The sequence below is a fragment of the Aquila chrysaetos genome, chromosome 5 (assembly GCF_900496995.4).
Source record: "Aquila chrysaetos chrysaetos chromosome 5, bAquChr1.4, whole genome shotgun sequence".
In the NCBI taxonomy this organism is placed as follows: Eukaryota; Metazoa; Chordata; class Aves; order Accipitriformes; family Accipitridae; genus Aquila; species Aquila chrysaetos.
The window spans coordinates 67866852-67887550 of NC_044008.1; the positions used below are offsets into that span (position 1 = coordinate 67866852).

Below are 20699 nucleotides of genomic sequence, written 5' to 3' on the forward strand. Positions count from 1 at the left end.
GGAGCCTCCTGATCCTGCCCAAGGGCAGAGCCCCCTCCACCTATATCCCACCCTTCATCGAATGACCCAGGGCTGGATTTGCCCCCTCTCTCCCAAAGCTGAGATGCCCCAAGGGGTGTTGGATGGCTCCCGTCCCGCCAAACGGTGCTTCCCCTCCGGCTGTTGTGGCGAGGTGACAGTCGGAGCGGGGTAGGAACGCACACGGGCTGCCTAGAAAACCACCACCACGTCTTTATTTGCTGTTTCACAACAGCCTGAAGTGTTTGCAGAAGGCTTGTCCTGGGCCAGTCGTGGGTCTGGGGTGGGGACTGGTTTGGACTGGACCCCAGGGAGGCTCTGCAGTGTGGGGCTGGGGGCTGGGGGTGTGCTCCAAGGAGTCTGGAAAGATGTCTGCGGGCAGGGGGGCGGCTGCTGGGGGTCCTGCCTGGTCTGGGGGCTGCTCGGGGAGGGCTTGGCCGTGGTGCGCTTCACTCGTGGCGTTGGTGGTGGGAGGGGGTGCAGGGCTGGGGGCACACGTACGTACGGGCTCTGCTGGGTGTCTCAGCAAAATGTGGCCGTGAGTGCCCTTAAATCAGCAGAGACACCCCCCCCAGCTGCTCCTTTCCACCCCTGGAGGGGCACACAGCCCTGCAGCCCACCCAGGCTTGCCGGCACAGCCCCGGTTAAAGTGGAGACTGGGGGGATCGGTGCTTCCAGTGGGGCCAGGTGGGAGATTTCTGTCCCCAGCCCTGCGGGGCTGGGATGGGACCAGGCTGATCTCCTGGCTGGAAGGCAGACGTGGTAGAGGGAATAGCTGTAGCCAGGGCCGGCTGGGGGAGGTGTATAGCTGTGGTGGGGATGGAGAGGGGTCACAGCCTCTTATCCACCCCCCCGCAGCCTCTCTCCAGCCTCCCCCCGGCAGGGCTGGACTGGAGGGGGCTCAGCAGCCGCTGTTCCTGCGCATGAAGGCATGTCCCCGCACAGGATGCTGCATCTCGATGAAGGCCAGCTCCCTCACCGTCACCTCGCAGGGACCCAGCGCCTCGAAACCGCACTTCTGGTAGAAGGGCACGAGGAAATCTTCGCACATGAGCAGGGCACGCCGGGCAAAGGGCAGGCACCGCAGGTACTGCAGGTACCGCCACATAAGGATGGAGCCCTTGCCCTGCTGCCGGAAGGTGCGATGCACGGCCAGCACGTGGATGTGCACCGCCGTGCCCTGCGGCTTGTGCAGGGTCAACGCCTCCTGCCGAGGGGGGAGCGGGGGTTAGTGTGACTGGGGGGGGGTCCCATCCTGCATGTCTCTTGGTTCCCCATCCCAGTGAACCAGGGTCCACATCCTCCCCCAAAGGGAAAAGGGTCCTGGTGCCATCCCCCTTCACCTCCCCCCCATCATCCTTGGAGGCTTTTTAAGTTTACAATGAACGTTGAGGGGCGTTGCTTGGCATATTTTTTTAACAGCATCAGTAAAATTAATTAATGAGAAAGTTCATTTCCACCAGAGCAGCCCTGTAGCAGTTAGTCTTGGGAGAAGACTTGGTGAGTGGCCTCGGGGAGCTTCTCCTCGTCCCCAGGCTCTGGCAGTCCCTCTCCCAGTGCGCAAGCTGGGAAGAACAGGTCTGGCTCTTACCTGGCTGAGCCTCTCCTGGTCCCAGAGGGAGCCGATGATGAATGCCACGAGCCGCCCTTCCTCAAACCAGCCAAGGGAGAGCTCCGGGCACAGGTTCAGAAAGTGACGGATCTCGTCCAGGTGGAGGGGACAGTCCCCGGAGACAGATATAAAGGCTGGAGGGGGACGGCAGTGAGCGCAGTGAGGGGAACCGAGGACACCCGGACCCAGAAAACCCCCCAGCACCGATGTAGTGGGGGGAAAGCAGGATGTGATGGGGAGTGATGGCATGAATCCTGCTACCTACTTGGTCTAAAGGAGCTCTAAGGGACATGGGTGGCTCCAGGGAGCAGCTCCGCTCCTCCGGAGGCAGCCCCCCAGGGACCGGCTCCCCACTCTCGTTGCCAATTCCAGGACTACAGCAGCAGGTGCCGAGATGAACCCTCCTGCCCGGCATCTACCCGGCTGCACTTGCCCTTTGGAGAGGAGGGAGAAATGGGCCGGTGAGTCTAGGTGAGGGGAGCTGGGGGTGCCTGGGATGGAGGGGATGGGGGACGTTGCTGGGGGTGCATCTCAAAGTGCCCCTCTGCAATAGGAGGCTGAGCATGGTGTCCATCCTCCCACCTTCCCCCTCTCCTCTCTGCTCACCTCTGGCAGGACTGTTTTAGCAGAGCTGCTCCCTATTCACCTGGTCCTGCTCCAGGATCACCTTCCACCATCCCCACCCCAGGCAACTGGGTGAGCTGGGGGCCGTAGTTCCCCACCTCCTTAATCATGGCTTCCCCTACCTCATTAAGGAGCCTGTGGTGGCCTGGCCACAAGTCACGGCCTCTGCCTCCCTCCCTCATCCTCCACGAGGGCATGCACGGGGGCTTTGCCACCACGGTGTGCCCCCAAGGAGCATGAGGGACCGGCGAAGGAAAGGGACGGGCATCTCCAGCCGATGCCACCAGGCAGGACCTCCCCGGGGCAAGCCCCTTACCTTCCCGCTCGATCTCAAACACGCTGATGGCATCCTCGGGGCTGAGGCAGCGAAACTCACTGGCGGGCAGCGTGTGGCGGCGCTGGCCCCCGAGCGAGCTTCGGGGGGACCTCAGGTGAACGGGCTTCAGGAAAGGCAACGCGCTGAGCGCCGACATCCTCCTCCTGCCCGGCTTCCCACCGCTCCCTCTGTTTGGGGCAGCCTCTGCCAGCTCCCGGCCCCGGCGGCGGCACGGCACCCTTTATTTCAAACAATCTCCTCCGGTGCTCTTAGCTGCCGAAAATACCTGTTGGTCACGCACAGGATTAGGCTGCTTGCCGCTCTTTTCCTGTACATATGTGTGTGTATATATATATATATAGCAAATACCCACCCACGGTGACCCCATTATCGGTCTGCTGTCGCTGCGAGCCGGGGCCAGTGCAGGAACCTGGCACCAGCCGTGGGCTGTGGCAAACTTGTGGCCCCGGGGATGCGGGGGACAAAAGCCCGGTGACCAGCTGCCAGCATCCAGGCAGTGGGACCGAGCAGGGAGAGGGGCTGTTAGAGATGGGGCTGAGCATCCTGCTCTGGCATCCTGCCCCGCAGCTCCTGACCCAGCCCCCGGCAAAGCCAGGCAGCAGGACAGGCAGGAGAGCCCAGGGGCAAGTCTAGCCCCTGACCTGGGGACAGGCAGGGTGGGATGTGGCTGCCAGAAGCTGGGAGGCTGCAAAACAAGCATCTCTGAAAGCTCTGTGTGGTGTTGCATGGTTGTACGTGAGTAAGAGGTCAGTGCCGGGCCACCGTACGCACACCCCCAGCACGGACACATCAGGCAGCCAGATCTACCTCCCAGCCAGATCCCTCCCAGAACTGCCGGGATTTGCTCCCTTTTTCCAGCTCACTTAGCGGGTAAGCGACACAGCTTAGCCCCCGTTGGGCTCTTAGGTCCCATCCACGCTCACAGATGTAGCTGATATGGGTCAGTGGTGGGACAAGTGGGTGCCTGTGGCTGCAAACCTCAAGTGTCCTCCCAGGGTGAGATGTCCGCAGGCTTTGTCCCCTGCAGGGACATCAAGCAGCATGATCCCACCAGGCACAGCCCATCCTGGGACATGCCGCCTGTGATGCAGGACCCCAGACCCCTCGGTTCCCCCAGGAGAGTCACCAGCACCCGAGCTCCCCGAGCTCATCTGACAGTGCCCGTCCTGCACAGCCTGGCCAAATCCCTCAATCTGGATCAGAGCCTGTAGCTTCAATCTGCCTCTAGTTTCACGTGTGAGCGAACCAAGTTAATAAATCCAGAGGGAACCACAAACTGAGTGAATAACTTTGCTAAGCACATATGTCCCGCAGGCAGAAATAGTGGGAATTGCTCCCAGAGCCGTCCATCCATCCGTCCCTGCTCAGCCCGATATTCAAGCAATTTGCAGCAAAGCCAGTGCGAAGCCAGGTCATTTTTGATTATTGTTTGAGAGGTGCCGGCTTTCCCTGCTAATTATAGGCTTGCCTCCAGCTAATAGGATTTATAGAAACAAAAGCATTACCAGCACAAACATTGTGCAGGGCAGAACCGGCACAAGCTGGGAATTTTCCATCCTGAAATGCCGAGGGCTGGGTGCTTGAAATGCCTGTTTTATCCAGTGCGAGGTGAGACGGCGTGGTGTTCTGATTTATTTTCAATGAATTGCTGGTTTGGCAATGGATGTATATCTAAGGGATCTCGGGTCCATCACGGAGAGGGGGTTTCTTTGGCGGGGGAATTATTTTGCATCCCCAATGCTCATTCTAGTCACCGAGGACTAACTGAAATGGTGCTGGGAATGGGTGATTCATGCTTCCAGAAACCATGTAGGAGGGAAGTAAAGGGGTGGCTGAGCTGGAGGGGAGAGCGGGGTGCTGGGGGGCTTGTAGTGTTTGTAAAGCTTATTATCAAATATTCTGGAACTCCTCATCCTGCTAATTGGATTAGGGACTCATCCACCTGGATAAATCCCAGAGCAGGCAAAAGGGTAGGCTCTGGGCACCTAGAAAATGCAATGGTGGTTTGATCCTGGGCAGTGCTGAGCACCCGGGGCAGGTTCTGGGGATGCTGCAGGATCAGGCCCAGGGATGGCAGGGCAGAGTGGCCAGCTGAGTATGGCCTCGGGTAGAGCTGGGGTTTCAGCTGCTGTGGGAATTAGGGAGCAGGATCATGGAATCATAGGATAGTTTGGGTTGGAAAGGACCATTAGATGTCATCTAGTCCAACCCCTCTGCAATGAGCAGGGACATCCTCAACTAGATCAGGTTGCTCAGGGATGATAGCCACTGTTAAACAGTTTACTGTCCAAGAACAAGTCTTTATTCCAGATCATAAAAAGGCTGAAAAGGATTGAATAGTGGAAAGTCTCTACAGGGACATCCACAGAGCTGGGGGGTTCAAGACCTCTTGTGCAAGTGGCTGCTCCATTCCCATTAGAGATAACTTGGAAAGGGGAATCAGATCCCTCTAGCTATTTTTAGAAATTTCTTGAGACCCCAACCAGCAACAGCCCGGAGCAGAAGTCGGTGATGGGGAAAGGCTGCTCCTTGGCTTGTTTTCCTTGTATTATTTCACCTCCGGCACTTTATTCCTGGCAAGACAGGTTATACGGCTGAGGGCTGATACATTTGTGTTAGTTTTCTGGAAATGAACTTCTTCCTTTGCTTCTCAACTCCCTGCAGATGCAAAGGTCTTCTGGGGTGGGGGAGATAAATAGAGCCTGCAGAGCGCAGAGGAACCAGCCGTCCTCCCCAGCCCATCCCCATAGCTGACCCCGGGCCCTGCACAGCCATGGGGGTACCAGCACTGCTCTTACATCTGGGAAGCGTCCCACCTGCAGAGGTGAAGGAAACTCGCCCCAGGTCACAGAGTAAGTGAGAACCAGAGCGAGGAGGAAAGTCCTCTCTCCCTGGCTCGAGACATCTGTCTTCCAACGCTTCAGCACAGCCTCCTGTATATTGTTCAAGTCACTTATACCCTAGGCTAAATTTTGTGCTGTTATCTCCTTACCAGACCCGTCTGAGATGAGCCCAATACATTTGTGTGTATGTAGCAGCATACCAAAAGTCCGCTCTGTAAGTTTTCCCCCCACTTGTGTTTGTGCACTAGAGATCAAAGCATCCGCATGGTCCACAGAGATGCTCGCATGTAAGTAAACAGGCAAGTCCGCAGTATCCCCCTAACAGCATCTTTTTATTATGTTATGAATGTCTGCCTGGATTTGGAGCTTGAATTTTTAAATGAGTTGGTAGTAAGGAGTTATTCACCCAGTTCTGAAGCCAAATATTCTTTGCGAAAGAGCTCAAGTTCTTCCCACACCCTGAACACGCAGGGTTTCAGTGAGAAGAGTCCCTACACCCAGGTTTTGATAGTGTGTGTTGGAAGTGTAGGGATGGGTCACGTTCTTTCCTCCACCAAAGTCACTTTTCAGGCAAGCTAAGCTGCATGCACCAACCTCCCTCCCCTCTGGGGCAATTCCCCCCATTCTGGGATACTGGGGCTGGCAAGTCACAGTGGCCTCGGGACCACCAGCTGTCCCCAAGGCTGTTAGTACCACCGGGATGCAACAGAAACATGGGTGCTTACCGAATGGGGAACCCACGCCGCTCCTCTGCCTGCCTGGCTCCGGTGGTGCCGTCTTGCAGCTGGCAGGAGAGGAGGACCCGGGGTTTTGCCTCCCCTCCTCTGTCTGCTGTACCCTCCGCAGCCCCTGCTTATATATATTTGTTATTTATGGAGCACGTGATGACATCCTAAGGAGTTTATAACCCCGATGAAAGACAGGGAGAGGTGAGAGGCTTTAAGGTGACAGGCCAGAAAAAGGATCTCATCAGGCTTCCCCCCCCCTCGGCGTGACTGCCTACAGAGGGATAAAGCATTTAGCTGATTGCTCTGCGCTGAGTCCCTGCTGCGAGCAGGGCAGGGAGAGCAGAGGACTTAGCTAGGAAAGGAGAGCAATGTACTGTGCCTGATCCAGACCTCTGTGATGGCACCGGGAGCCCATAGGAAGATGAAGGCAGCCGTGCTGAGGGCGGATGAGCTTTCTTTGCAGCAAGGACGGGGGGGCTGCTGGTTGTGCCAGGTGTGATCATCGCTTGGGCTTGAGCAGTAGGGAGTTCCTCACGGGAATTGGCTGGCTCCTTATAGGATGGGGGGCCAGACCTATAGGTTTCTGCCCCAAAGATCTTACTCCAAAGACCAAGCATCTCTCCCCTGTGCAGCCCTCGGTCCCTGGGAGCTATTGCATAAGAAACTGGATAGGCAAAGCCAGCAATATTTGTTCCCATCAGGACATGTGTAATAAAAGGAGGATTATCCCAGGCATAAGCATGATGTTGGCATCATCATTATCATCATGAACCAGATGCAGCCCTGAAAGAAGCCTGGAGCAGGAGGCAGGGCTGGCCTTGCTCCACCGGAGATATTTCCAGGGGAGTTCACACCTGCTTTAGTTTCCAGCCATGGGCAAAGTGACCTGGGGCTACACACTTATCTCTCTCTTCTAAGTTTTTGTCATGGATTTGAAACAGAAATACAACCCAGCAGCTTTCTGCTCTTCAGAAATGGCATTTCAGAGCAATTCCCAGCCATTAAACTGAGCCCAGCAGAGCAGAGGCTGGCCCGTGGCTGGAATAGTCAAGCAGGGATGCTGCTCTCGGTGCTGTTAACTGGGTCCGTCTCTCCCTGCTCCTGCAGACAGAGGGTCAAAAACTCCATTAAACTAGAACCACAGCAGTGTGCTGAGATTTACATATTTAGCAGCTCGCTCAGCATCTTCAAAGAGCCCCAAGCTGTCACTCTGGCCCCACAGCCAGGCTGGTCCCTCCATTGGGGTGCCTGCTCAGGAAGATGGCAATTATTTCTGGGTAGGATTTGCAGCGAGGGGCGACACGTGGGAGGCAGATGAGTCACGACTCGTCCCCCGCTCTGCCAGGACTTGGGAATGAAGTGACACACATGCAGCCCAGGGGCTCCTCAGCTGTGCCGCTCTCTGCCTCCATCCCTGCTGCTGCAGTCTCGGGTTATCCTGGTGCTCAGGGGGATTAAGCTGGTTTTGGTGGCTGCAGCCTTCACAGTCCCTTGGCCTCAAGGGGCAGGGTCTGCCATCACAGGGGACGCAGGTGGCATCAGGGTCCTCCCCCATGTGGCACCATCAGGGAGGTTGCTCTCCCAAACACAGGTAATTACTCACATAATTACCAAGCTGGACACTCTGCTTACATCCCTGTTTTACACCTTCCCCTGGTTTAGCCAAGGGGATCCATGTACCCAAAGCGGGTGACGCTTTTCTCCTGGCAATGGCATAGCAGGGGTGGCAGCAGGACTCTGCATTTTGGCATCACTGCAAGGTCAGCCGCAGGCTCTGCTTTCATTCTCCCTTATCTCCTGCCTTTTCATCAGCTGCTGCAGACTGGCAGCGTGCGAGCGCTCATCATTGCTGTAACTGCACAGCAGGATGCGGCTCTTTGGACATACTCACTATTCTCAGTGCTTGCCGGGCTGGCTACCTGCTGCTTCTATCCCTCAGTGCTCCCCTCTCGTGCCGCCAAAAGCACTTCAAAATTACCAGCAGGTCCTGCGAAGCCAGCGTGCCTCCAGCCTCTCCGCTGGAGTGGGGCTTTCAGTGCGGCTTAGGAGCCTGCGAGCTGATGCTCTTTTGAAATAGCAATACACAGCTCCTAAGAATGGTGGCCAGACCACAGCCTCAGGCTCTAAATAGACCCTAGAGAGGCTGGTTGTGCTCTGAAATGTTAATATATATATACAATATGCAAATATACATTTATGTGGATTTCCTCTGGCATATTGCTTTTGGCCCATCAGTGCAGCTGATACTTCTTCCAGAAGGGCGCAGGGCTGACCTCCTCCACAGAGTCACAGGGAGCTGGGGAAGAGATGAAGAGATGCTACTTCACAGCTTATTTTGGATCCCAGCAATAGTCAGGGGAAACAGGCTTTGAACTCTGGCTTTGACCTCCATTAGGTCAACACATGCTTTTGCAGGGCTGGTATATCTTGTCACTCCTCTACGTGGGCATCTGAGGAAAGAGTACAAACAGTTTGGGGTGACAGTTTCACCCATGTCTGCTTGACCATGGGAGCCTCAACCAAAAGCAGGGGCAGGACCTGGCCGGGACCTGTTTTATCCCCTCCCTAGAGCATAGGCACTGGCAGTGATTAGCCTCCTTTCCTTCTCTCTGCAGGGCTGTGGTAGTTTGTAACTAGGTCACGGCCACTCATGACACAATCCCTGGGAGGAAGGACGATGGGATTCAGCAGGGGCTGCAGAGGCTCCTCTGGGAGGAGAGGGCCGGGCAGGTGGGAAGGGGCTCAGCAGAGGCAGCCCCCACCCTCTGGTCCCAGACCTCCAGGCGGTTTAGATCCAGTTCTGACTTTGGGACGTGGCATTTGGGTGATTGTTGCTGGGGCATCCTACTTCTTACAGGAGCTCTCCTCCCCTTGGTCCAGCCCCGGCACACTGCTGGTGGGAGCCAGGGTGACCCCATGGACCTGGATGGGGACCAGATGCCATCTATGGAAAAGGCAAACCCTGCATCCCAGAGCAAGGCTGGGCCTGGACCAGCCCCATCAGGGGATTTGTAAGGTCTTGGTCTCAGCGAAGAGGATGAGAGAGAGTAGAGGAGGATTGCGCTCGCATCAAGTTTTACACATACAAGGTGATGCCACTCTGAGGCCATTTGTGGGGCCGGCCAGAGGTGTTTGATCAGGGCGGCACAAGCAAGGAGGGAAGGGCCGGGTAATCCTGTGCAGGATGGGGGCACCGGGCACTGCTAGGGGCTCCTCTCGCAGGGGAGAGGCTTTCCCCTGCTCCCCCAGCCTTGGGAGATTTGCTGCGCTCACCGAGACGGGACGAAAGATTGCCATATGCTGCGTCACTTGCTAATATTTCTGTTCCCTGATGTGATCAGGACACAGCAATTCCTGCTAAGCTGTCTGCACAATGGTGATAAACTCCCAGCCTGTCCCTGCGGGAAGGTCTGCAGACATTTCCCGGGAACCGAGCAGCAAGCTCTACTCGAACCACTTTTTCTGAAGGCACCAGCTCTTCCGAGCAGCTGGCGGGGGTGGTACAGGGACACGTGTGCCCCTGGGAAGCAGTAAAAGAAGCAAATATTGGCAGGATGGGCCGAGGAGGAGCTGCACAGCACAGCAGAGGGGAGCCCAGAGCTCTCCGGCCTCCCGAGCGAGGGGCCGCCCAGGCCGGCGGGCTGAGCCTCTCTGCAAGCGCTGGGGCTGCCGAGCAAAGCCGCTGCTCCTCCGCGCCAACAAACCGGCGCCGTTCTCTCCCTCCCGCCGGGCCGGGAGTCGCCGGGCCGGCCCCTGCGCGGCGGCGGGAGGCGGCAGCCCACCAGGTGGCACCAGAGCCCCGCCGCAGCCCCGGTACCCCCGGCACCGCCGGGCATCCCGGCACCCTGCGGGCACCCGGCATCCCCAGGGCATCCCCGGTACCCCCCGGGCACCTGGCAGCCCCCGGCATCTCCGGCACCCCCCGGGCATCCCTGGTACCTTGCGGGCACTCGGCACCCCCCGGGCATCCCTGGTACCCTGCGGGCATCCCGGCACCTCACAGGCATCTCCAGAACCCTGTGGACACCCTGGCACCCTGTGGGTATCCCCAATGGGCATCCTGGCACCTGGTGGGCATTCCAGTACCCTGTGGGCACCTCAGCACCCAACAGACTTTTCCAGCACCCAGCGGGCATTCTGGTACCCTGCAGGCATCCCCAGTATCTGGCAGGCACCCCAAAACCCTGTGGGCATCCCGGCACCCTCTGGGCATCAGGGTACTCTGCGAGCATCCTGGCACCCAGCAGGCATCCCAACACCTGCCCCATAAGCCCTGCAAGGCCTGTGCAAACATATCGTGTGAGAGGTGCACCCAGCACCAGCCGGGTCCCAAGGAGGAAGGATGGGGCTTGCTTTTCACCAGTATCTCAACAGGGAGATACTGGTGATCTAAGTTAGATCGCACAGGCAGCTTGCTTGCAGGGAGGATGTTCTCCTGCAGAGTAAAGGCCATCACTTCCCCAAACAGCCTGACAGCAGGAATTGTCCCTAAACAGGGCGGGGGGGCTGCTTGACTTGTCACTTTGCAGAAGTCCTGCGTGTTCAGACCTCCTGCTGAATCAGTCTCACTCACCAAAAAAATCATGCGTGCAAAATGTTTCTTGGGTTTGCCTTAGTATTTTGCAGGGTGGTCTGACTTGCTGAGGTCCCTCAGTGGAGATTGGAACAGCCTGCCGTGTTGAATGAGAGATGCTCCTTTCGACACCCAGGGACCGTAACGTGCCCAAAGCACGTCAGTGTAGTGGCAGGCCAGGCCCCGGGCTGTTGTGTCCTGAAAAAGTGATGAGTTCTCCTTCAGTGCCACTTCCCGATGGAAGCACGCCAGAGCCCCAGCTGGGATCACAGTGCAAAAACACACCCGGCTCAACTCCTACTAACGAGCAAACAGCCCTGACTTGTCCCCATTAAAATCCCCCTGCCGTGAGCCTGGCTGGTTGTATAATGTGATTGTCTGCATGGCTATTTGTGGCTACCTGAAACCCCACTGCTGCTCTTCAGTATGTAATTGCTCTGAAGAGGGACAGTTTCCATCTACACACGTGATGATGCCCATTACACGTATCTATATTTTATTAGTGGCTGTTACAATGCACATTAAGGAGATGATGAGAAGCATCACCGTGCTGGATAAAGCTGTGCTTTGAAACCTTGAGAAGAACATGCCACCAATTCCACTGGAGCCAGAGGGCACCCTCTGCTCATCCCAAAGGCCTGATCCTGTTCCTACAAAGGCACAGTTCTCCCTGGCTTCAGAGGGAGAGAGGTCGGCACCTTCTCCCCAGTTCCAGGTGGGCTGTCTGTATGCCCTGGGGAGACATGCCACATGCCCCGCTCCAGCACACCGATGGTCGGAGGGTGAAATCCTCGTGCTGGTGGCATTCACGTGCTGCCTTTCCACTCCCCACCTCCTTCGCTTTACAGAGGTCCTGGCTTGCAGACAGAGGTCTGTACTCCCAGAGGCACATCCCTGTAAACAGCTGTATAACCACATAGCACTGAATGGATATTTAAACTGTCTTTCCCCAAGGGTGTGCTGCTATTTTCCCACCCAATGGTCCCTTTTAGCTCTATTCTGTTCCTTATCCCTGAGGTCAATGCTGAGAAATGCTCCAGCAGGGAACCACATCAACATGATACCCCTCTGATTAAAATGGTGATGTAGCAAGTGATTAAATGCTGGTGTGGAGGTTGGGCTGGCCCAGGGGAAGGCAGGTGCTGAGAATGCTTGCACCACCTGCAGCTCCCTGATTTGGAGGCAGGATGGGAATAGTTCGTACTTCACCATCACTTAGAGCATCCCGCTGCCCTGCCACCCAAACCTCGGGATAGCCCAGGAGACAGGCAGAGCTGAAACACCGGCTGGCTCCCAGCACATCCCTCACCCACTCACCACCCATCTGCCCCAGCCTCTTCCCAGCTGCTTCCCAGTGTTTAAGGGCCATTTGCAAGGTTGGAAAATCCCAGCAGGCCCAAGGAGGGGGTCCCTGCTCCCTCGTGGGGCGGTGGATCTTGAAGCTGAGCACCGGCAGACCTTTATCCCGGTTACTTTTCCTGAAAGGAAAAACCTTGGAAGGAGAACTGATAGCCAGCTGGTTGATCCAACTGAAGCGGAGCAGCCTCGCGTTTGTGGGAGGCAGAGGGCAAGAGGGGAAACACTGCTCTGCTGCTCCTGCGGTCGTTCCTGCAACAAAACAAGTCAGGCTGAGGATTTCAGGCATTTTCCTGATATTCCAGCCAGCACTGCACTGGTGGGAAGATCTAGGGAGCAAAGAGGCAGGATATCTTTGAGTAAAGGACAGGCAGCAAAGGCTGATTTGGATTCCTTTAGCCCCTTGCCTGCCAGAGCAGCAAGACCCACTCAAGAAACCATTTCTGTTTCACAAATCCCTGCAGACAGAGGGGGAAAAAAACCCTTAGAGTCAAGGAAGGCAAATATTTGGCTCATTTGCACACCCTAAGGAGGGCTTCTAGGGGCTATAAAAAGCAAGACCGGGCTTTGCTGTCGGCTGGAGAGCACCTCCCAGCAAAGGACAGTGCCTGGTGCCAGGGGGACCCCCACCCTGTGCCCGGGGTGGCCGTCTCAGCAGGGCAGGGAGGGCCTGCGTGGGGGTGAGGGGCAGGGGTGGGCTTTCTACCCCCTCCCCATGCAGATACCTGCAACTGGGTTGCAATGTCGAGGCTTTTTATAGTAGAGGCACACACGCTTCTGGCGCTGCTCCTGCTGAGCACCGGCGCTGGGTGGTGGTGACTGGGGGTCCGGGGATGATGCAGTGCAGCCCCCCATGACTGGGGGCCCTAGGTGATGCTGCACAGCCCCCCATGACTGGGGACCCGGGGTGATAGAGTGCAGCCCCCCATGAGTGGGGACCCAGGGTGATGCAGTGCAGCCCCCCATGCCTGGAGACCGGCGGTGATACAGTGCAGTCCCCCATGACTGGGGACCCGGGGGATGATTCAATGCAGCCCCCCATGCCTGGAGACCCTGGGTGATGCAGCACAGCCCCCCATGCCCGGGGACCCAGGGGGATGATTCAGTGCAGCCCCCCATGAGTGGGGACCCGGGGTGATAGAGTGCAGCCCCCCATGAGTGGGGACCCAGGGCGATAGAGTGCAGCCCCCCATGCCCGTGGAGCCGGGGAGATGATAGACTGCAGCCCCCCATGCCCGTGGACCCGGGGGGGGGATGCGCCTCAGCCCCCCCCCCCCCGCCCCCTCAGACCAGGTCCGGACCCGTCGTCACCTCCCGCCCCGCCCGCGCGGTGGGCGTGCCGCGGCGGTGGGCGTGCCCCCGCCGGGCCCCGCCCCCGGGCCGTTACTTGCGCGCGGCCCGCGCCGCCTCTCCCCTCCCCCAGCCTGCGCCGGCGGCCGCGCGCTCTCCCGCTCTGCCCGGCGCCATGGCGGACCAGCCCGCTGAGGCGGCCCCGGCCCCCGCCGCCCCGGCCCCCCCCCGCCGCCCTGCCCCTGCCGGCCCCGCCGGGCGGCTCGCAGCGGCTCCTCTTCTCCCACGACCTGGTGTCGGGCCGCTACCGCGGCTCGGTGCGGTTCGGCCTGGTGCGCCTCATCCACGGCGAGGATTCGGACTCGGAGGAGGAGGAGGGCGGACGCGGGACCGGCGGCGGCGGCGGCGGCGCCGCCAGCTCGGGAGGCTCCGAGTCGGGAGGGCCCGGGGCCGGCGGGGCGGAGGAGGGCCGCGCCAGCCCGCTGCGGCGGGGCTACGTGCGGGTGCAGTGGTACCCGGAGGGCATCAAGCAGCACGTCAAGGAGACCAAGGTAACCGGGGCGGCCTCGGGCTCCGCCGGCTCCCGCCGAGGCGGGGGCTGTCCGCGGCCGGGCTCGGCCCCTGCGTCCGTGTGTCGTCGTCCCGTCCCCCCCCTCCAGCCCCGGGGGGGGGGGGGGGGGGCCGGCTCCGGCTGCAAGGCCGGGGCTCCGCCTTGGAGGCCTCCCGGGGCAGGGGCCTGCGCGGCCTGCGGGGCTGCCGGCCGGCTCCCTCCCTCCCTCCCTCCCTCCCCCGCGGGCTGCGGTGTTTGGCTGCTCCGGAGGCACCCGAGAAGGGGGTTATTGCTGCTTTTCCCCTCCTACCCCCCCGTCCTTGCCCGTCGGTGGCGGCATGCAGCAGTCTGAGCGTGGGGTAAGGCAGACGGTGTCCTCCGGAGGTTGAAATCCTTTTCCCTTCCTTCGTCACGCTCCTTCTGGAAGCCCGGCACGGATGCCGCTTGTGGCAAAGTACGGCTGTTTTGCTGGGGTGCTGGGATTTAATGGCCTAAGGAGAGGCCTGCCTGTGAAGGTGGTTTGAGAGAGCTTCCAGACCCCTCTTGCTTGCTGGGGATGTGGGCTGGTATCTCTGCCTTTATTGGACAGTGTCGTCATCGCCTGTTTTAGGGGAGTCAACGGCCGAACGGGGAAACCTCGACTAGATAAAGATTTCAGCAGCGAGTAACCGTGGTTTGGATCTGCCCTTGTTTACGTGAGCGTTTACCCCCCACAGATGAGGCATACGTAAATCTGTGACCTCTTCATTATATCTGAAGAACCGCAAGGTGTAGGTCTGTGTTAGAATATTCCCACTTCCCAAAGTTCGCCTGGCGTGGGGTATTGCACAGACTGACTGACAGCACGGAGACAAAAGCGAGCGAGGGGGCACTGTAATATAGCACAAAGGGGCCTGCGAGGAATGGGCGTTGCACCGAACAAAACAGGCGGCCTGCACTGTCCTTGCAGCGGAGCGGGTCCGAGTGCTCTTCTGGGGTGGCAGGCAAAAGCGGGAGGCTTCTGGTATGCTGTCTGCTTTGCTGTTTCAGAAATGGCCTCGCACACTGAAGGAGAGAGGGGAGAGACTGGGAGGAAGAAAGGTGTGTTGCAGTCCTACAGGCATCATCGATAGGATTGCAAGTGCTAACAGAATGAGCTAAATTTAGGTGGTAGTGTCATTAGACACGTGACCAGTTGGAGATAAGGAAAATGAAAACAGCTATTCAGAAAAGATATTGCTGTGTGATGTATTTCTACCTTAAAAAAAAAAAAAAGCCTTCTTTCTCTAAAGAACCACAATTCAATCACTGCAGCCTTGCAATAAAATCTTCGTGTGCTGTTGCAGCGACAATTTGTCCCGAGTGTGGTTTTCAGCATCTAAACAAAGCCGCCTCAATTTGGGTGAGTAAACATGGACTTAGGAGTTGTTATTGGGTTCCCAAATCCAGAAGTGTTAGCTCTGACTTTAGTCGCTTGGTAACTGCACCCTTTGCAATGTTAGAAAAAGGTAGACTGGGGAGGATCAGAAATCAAAGACAGTTATGTAAATAAAAGGTCTGCCTGTCTTTCCTTTTCATCGTCCTTCTCCTGTGGTGTAGGTGCCTTTACCACTTGGGTAATAGACCCTGCGGAGAAGTTTCCTAAGTGCTTGAGGAATTTAGGTGTACTTATATTGATTTTTCCATTTGAAAAGCTGCCCACTAACAAAATTGAGAGGCATTGTGTACGATCTGCGCTGCAGCTCAGGGTTGCTAAAAACAAATCTGACGCCACTGGAAGTACGTTGTGGGACTAATCATTTAGTGGTTATAATCGTTTTTTTTAGCTGTCTGCTGACCCAACCCTTTTTGGGTTACACCAGTGTGTGAGAACCAGCCAGGTAAGCCTGACGTGCTTGTCATTGTCCATGCTGGGAGGGGTGCAAACCATAGGCACCACGTGGTAGTCCTGGGCCTAAAGTTTGTTGGCTTTTGGGTGCTGTTGCCTGTTGTTATCTGCAGATACATCTTTTGGCTGTGACTCTGACTCTCTAGCATCTTTGGCTGTGAGATTCTTGTTTGATGTCCTTAAAAATGTTAATGTGTCCTGGTTGCAGCTAAACCATGGATTCAAGAGGGTGCTTGTTGCACCCTTTTATTTCCTTTTATTACCTTTTAATTCCTCGAGTTCTTAATTCTGTAACAGGCAGAGGGTAGAGGTGCTCTGGGGCCAGGGCTTTCACTAGCCCCATCTTGTGCCATTGTGTGCCTGTTTTGTATGTTAAATCCTGCTTTCATGTTGGAAGCTGGGTGCCTGTCTATCTCCTGTTTGTCCAGCACTTTAAGATCTATGAACCCTGGCCCACGTATTGGGTAGACCGAATGTTGTAACCCAGGGAGAAATAAAGTTGTTGCAAATTTTGGGGATAGTGAAACATCACCTTTGGCTCCCAGTGCAAAGGTCAAAAGCAGCTTTCTGTACCCAACTATAATCCTAGAGCTGTCCTGTCTTTTCTTTAAACTGTGGGCAGTTCGGTAATTTTTTTTCAGCTAGGGAATAGATAGGCTAATCACTTCTACTGTTGCTTCTAGAAGTTCAATGCTTGCTGTTGCTCTTTCCTGTTGGAAGTGGTAGGCAGTCTGCGACTTAAACCCAAGCACATGATGACTGATGTTAATAAGTAATAGAAACTTTTTCTTGAAATAGAGCTAGCAGTTGGTACAAAGCCCCACTAGCTCCTCCAATAATAAGTGGTATATCTGAGCACATTCCTGCCTTTGATTGCTGTGTTGATAGTCATTAGCAGTATCATGACAATGATGTGAATAAAAGAAGGTCCAGGATTTCTTACCCTCAGGCTCCGTGTGCTCCTTTCCTGCCTTCCATGACCACTTTCCCCATTTAAAACACTGGGAAATCGTTGTTGCTGCGTGTTGTAAAACTAAGCAGTCCTGGAAGGAGAAAGCTTCCCTTTCCAAATATGTTTGCCATCCATGTCTTGCCTGACCCAACAAACTGAAGAGCAGTTTCCTCTTGACTGGCTAAAGCCATCTCTCTTGTCTTCATGGTACTGTTTCAATGGTAGATGTAATTTGCAACTCAGGTTGTGAAAGTACTGTGAACTGGTGTGAGCACTTGATGCTTTTTTTAACAAATTAGCAGGACTACTTGAGACCCAGCTGAATTTTAATTTCAAGTTTTCTCAGCTGTAGGTTAGCCTTCCTGCTGCACACTTTAGCTGCCTTTGGGAACTTTAAAAAAATGCTCAAATATATTAGATATTAGTAAGGCTTATAGGGTGCTTTAAAATGCTGCTACCCTTCCTCCTGCTCTCACCTGAAAGCCTCAGAGCTCTCTGCCATCTTTCATTTTCACAAAGCCTGTGCAAGGCAGATATGCCTCTTCTGCAGCTGGGGGAAATGGAAAGTGCAGGTGTTGTATTTCAGCACCTTATCTAAAGGCCTTCAGCTGGCCAGGCTGCAGAGTTCCCTGCCTCCTGCTCTGTGTCTGCCTCAAGGAGCGAATGCTTGTGCTAGTGTCTTGGTGTGATGCTGCGGTATGCGCGTGGTGCTGATTGATTTACGTGTAGGAAACCCTACAGGGCCCCAGGATTGCCCAAGAGTCAAGGTGCAATTTTTTAAAAAGTTCTTAGCAGCCTTTTGTTTTGTGAGGTCCAGAATACAACTTGGTTTGGGTGGCTCTCTTACTGTATTCAGCTTTGCTTTGGAAATGGATTCAAACTAACAGGGCTCCTCAGACATAATCCAGTGGCTGGTCAGCTTGTTTGCTGGAAATTATCTGATGTTATCTCCACAAGTGTCTATATGAATTCAACGTTGCTTCATCCCACACAGCCCTTCTGTTCCTTTCTACCCTTCACTGCTATAATTTCTTGACCTCAAATATTGAGTCATGAATATAAGGTTGCAGGAGAAGTTTCTGAAGATGTTACACTTGCATCATTTCAAGATTTTAATGAATATTTTATTTCGTGTCTGAATTCTGCCATGTAGTTACTGCTGTGTCCTGAACTTTTAAGTTGTGATTTTTCTGTGCTTGTACTATAGGAGAAGGAAATACTTCCTCTTACTGAAGGTCTGTTTTCCCTCGCTGTCCCTTCACAGCCACTCTCAGCCCTCACTGCTGGGATCCCAGCCCACCAGTGTGCACTCTTCAGATGTTAATCCTAGCTAGTGACCCTGTGGAACCTATGTGCAATTGAGGGATGAAAAAAAAGCCTTAATCTTCCATCTTGAAACCTGACAAGGCGTTTGCTGTCTGAAAGTGCGGTGATGCAGCGTGGGTATATTGCAGCAGGTGAAGAGGGATAGCTCTGCTTTGCGTGGGCAGGGTCCTTTTCAGGAGGCATGAAGAAATGCTGGTCACAGTGCAGAACTCTAGTTTTGTTGCAGCACACAAATTCCATGCCCATAAACTATTAACACTGGTGTTTATTGCATGAGGAAGCTGTATCTAACCCTCTTCTTGCATCTGACATTTCAGTTAGTCTCTCAGGGGGGTTCTTTGAAACCACCTGATATTTGTAGCCGTTAGAGACAGGAGAAGAGAAAAGGCTTACTGGAATTTTTGTAGTTCTGTGTAAAATTGAACCACTTTAATAGGTGACCTTTCCATCCTGTGAGTATCCATTGCAAGGTTATGTACCTTTGAGTCGATTCCCCATTTTACTTTGATTTGTTTGGCTCTTGCAATATAGACTTGGGGATCATCATTAATATTTTACTGCAAAAGTGGAATCCTGCACAACTCGCAGTATGGAAATCTCAGGAGTACTAAATAGTGTACGCTATTACTGTATGGAGAGCTGTTTTGTGTACAGTGTGCAGAGTGAATTGATAATTCAGGAGTTGCAAGTGGCCACCTGGGCTAAGCAATTAATTATAACTATTCCAAATCTAGGCAGGAGTGTTATTTTTAAAATGGACGAAACCTCTCCCCAAGCAAGCAGTTTTTGTGACGCACTCTCTTCCAAGGTGCACTCGCTTTCAATGTGCTGGTATAGCTTAAAAAAACCCAACTAAATTAGTAATGCTTTTAGGACTAGTAAACAAACTAATGTGCACTAAAAGCTTTAGAAGGAATCAATCAAAGCCTGTGACAGGCTTTGAAATACCTGTGTGAGTGAGGAATTTTGCTGCAGCTTTCTCATACAAGTTCTTCCTTTGCTGATGTGATGCAGCTCCAATGCAGATTTCTGCAAAGAAACAGCTTTAAGCAATTTTATAAAGTTACTTTTTTGGCTGAAGGTTCTTCACTGAAGGGCAGAAGCTTTGACAGATGCTTTTTGGGGCAAGGTCTTGCTTGCTTGTGGCAGCTGTCCTCAGCTCCTCTCCTATCTTCAGAGGAGAGACACTATTTTTAATGTTCGGCATCTGTGTTGGTGCTGGGGAATAATTGGTGTTTGCAAAGCTAAAAGCCTCTTCTTGTTTGACTGTTTAATTACTTGGGGGATTTCAAAGGCTCGGAAGGTGATGACACCTTCCTAAATGCTACTTAGGAAAAACCTGCCTCATTCTTTCCACTCTACTGTTACCTCCCACCATGAGCTGGGGTTTTGCCCAAATGGGTTGTTGTAAGCACAGGAGCTGATACTTTAATCTGAAATCTTTGCACTTGCTTTTGAGGTTGTCCATCCTGAGTTTCCTGGAACTGAGATGTGAGATGATGGATTGGCTTTCTTCTTTTTATGTAGTGCTCCAGAGCACTTGACCTGTAACTCAGTTCAGGCTCTACCCTGTGTAGCTGTGTCCTGCTCCTGAGATCTTTAGACCTGTGGCAAGGTAGGAGAATGCTAACTCCATCTTCCAGAACAACAACAAAAAACCCATAGAGAGACTCCATGGTAATGTTTGGGCTTTTTTCCATTTGCTGTTGGCTGTTAGGCTGCTAAAGAGATGTGTGCATGTTTGTGTCTGAAACCAATATATACTGCTAACTTGAATTTGTGAAGTTAAACTTCAGCAAAAGTGAGTTTCACTTGATGGCAAGGTCCTGGGACTGGGTGGGGGATTTACTTTTGACAGATATGGGTAAGGTTTTTTTTTCTTTCTGAATGTTAAGTGTTTCTGGTAAGGAAGCAGGAGACTATGTGGGGGGTAGAGCGATAATGATTGTAAGGGGTGATTAGAAACATCAAATACTATGAAAAACGTGGTTTTGGCAGTAGAGGTGGTGGGGATTACTGATAACTGTAATGGCTGTGGTGCTTTCAGATGTGCCTGAGTTTCAAGTTGGCAGGTGTCCTTTTAGTTGTATTGCTCTTCTCAGCCTACGCTGAATGAATTGCACGGAGGATCCTATGCCTGTGGTGGTAAGCCAGAGCACACACAGCCCAACTTCGTGCAGTTAGGTGTGTTGTGGGCTCGGCTGTGTTTCTCAATAGAAAGCATCTCTTACTGTGCATTTTGGGATTATTCTTACCTACCTCATGCATTTGACTGGCAAAAAGAAAGGTATGGAGTCATGTCTGCTGGGCTTTCTGCCCCAGCCTTTGGGGGTGCTCGGAGCAGGCAATGGAAGTGGCCCAAGTGGAAACTGTGAATGTTTACTGGGCTGAAGTCTTCAGAGTGCAGTGTAGACGGAAACAGACATACTGATGGTGGATGTGGATGTGGACTTGATAACTGTATGTTGGATATGTGCTTGTGTAGGAGATGTAAGGGGAAGTACAGGTGATGTTACATTTGTCTTCTGCCCTTAATTGTGTAGGGTTTAAAGCAACTTACTGGAGAGAGAGATCCAATAAGCACCTGCAGGTGTAATTCCTCCCTCTTACAGAATATGACATG

General features: G+C 54.3%; 2 protein-coding genes across 2 annotated transcripts in view; one reads left to right on the plus strand and one right to left on the minus strand.

Annotated features, from left to right (window-relative positions):
- Positions 1-215: 215 nt before the first annotated feature.
- On the minus strand, positions 216-6271 carry AANAT (aralkylamine N-acetyltransferase). Its single transcript, XM_030013013.2, has 4 exons — positions 6160-6271; positions 2571-2856; positions 1610-1764; positions 216-1225 (listed from the first exon to the last, which is right to left on the minus strand). The coding sequence occupies exons 2-4, from the start codon at positions 2725-2727 to the stop codon at positions 920-922; spliced, it is 618 nt and encodes a 205-aa protein (XP_029868873.1). The 5' UTR covers positions 2728-2856; positions 6160-6271; the 3' UTR covers positions 216-919.
- A 7285-nt stretch (positions 6272-13556) lies between these two features.
- UBE2O (ubiquitin conjugating enzyme E2 O) overlaps positions 13557-20699 on the plus strand; it is a 67562-nt gene continuing 60419 nt past the window's right edge. The window contains 2 exon segments of the mRNA XM_030013009.1: positions 13557-13603; positions 13605-13932. Coding sequence (XP_029868869.1) covers positions 13557-13603; positions 13605-13932 — 375 coding nt within the window.

What these genes read in the sequence shown, in the direction of transcription:
- AANAT (XM_030013013.2), bottom strand. Translation starts at nt 2,727, where the DNA reads ATGTCGGCGCTCAGCGCGTTGCCTTTCCTGAAGCCCGTTCACCTGAGG. An exon ending in GTTTGAGATCGAGCGGGAAG is followed by an intron (nt 1,765 to 2,570) that starts GTAAGGGGCTTG and finishes GTCCCCCTCCAG; the next exon opens with CCTTTATATCTGTCTCCGGG. An exon ending in ACCAGGAGAGGCTCAGCCAG is followed by an intron (nt 1,226 to 1,609) that starts GTAAGAGCCAGA and finishes CCCCCTCGGCAG; the next exon opens with GAGGCGTTGACCCTGCACAA.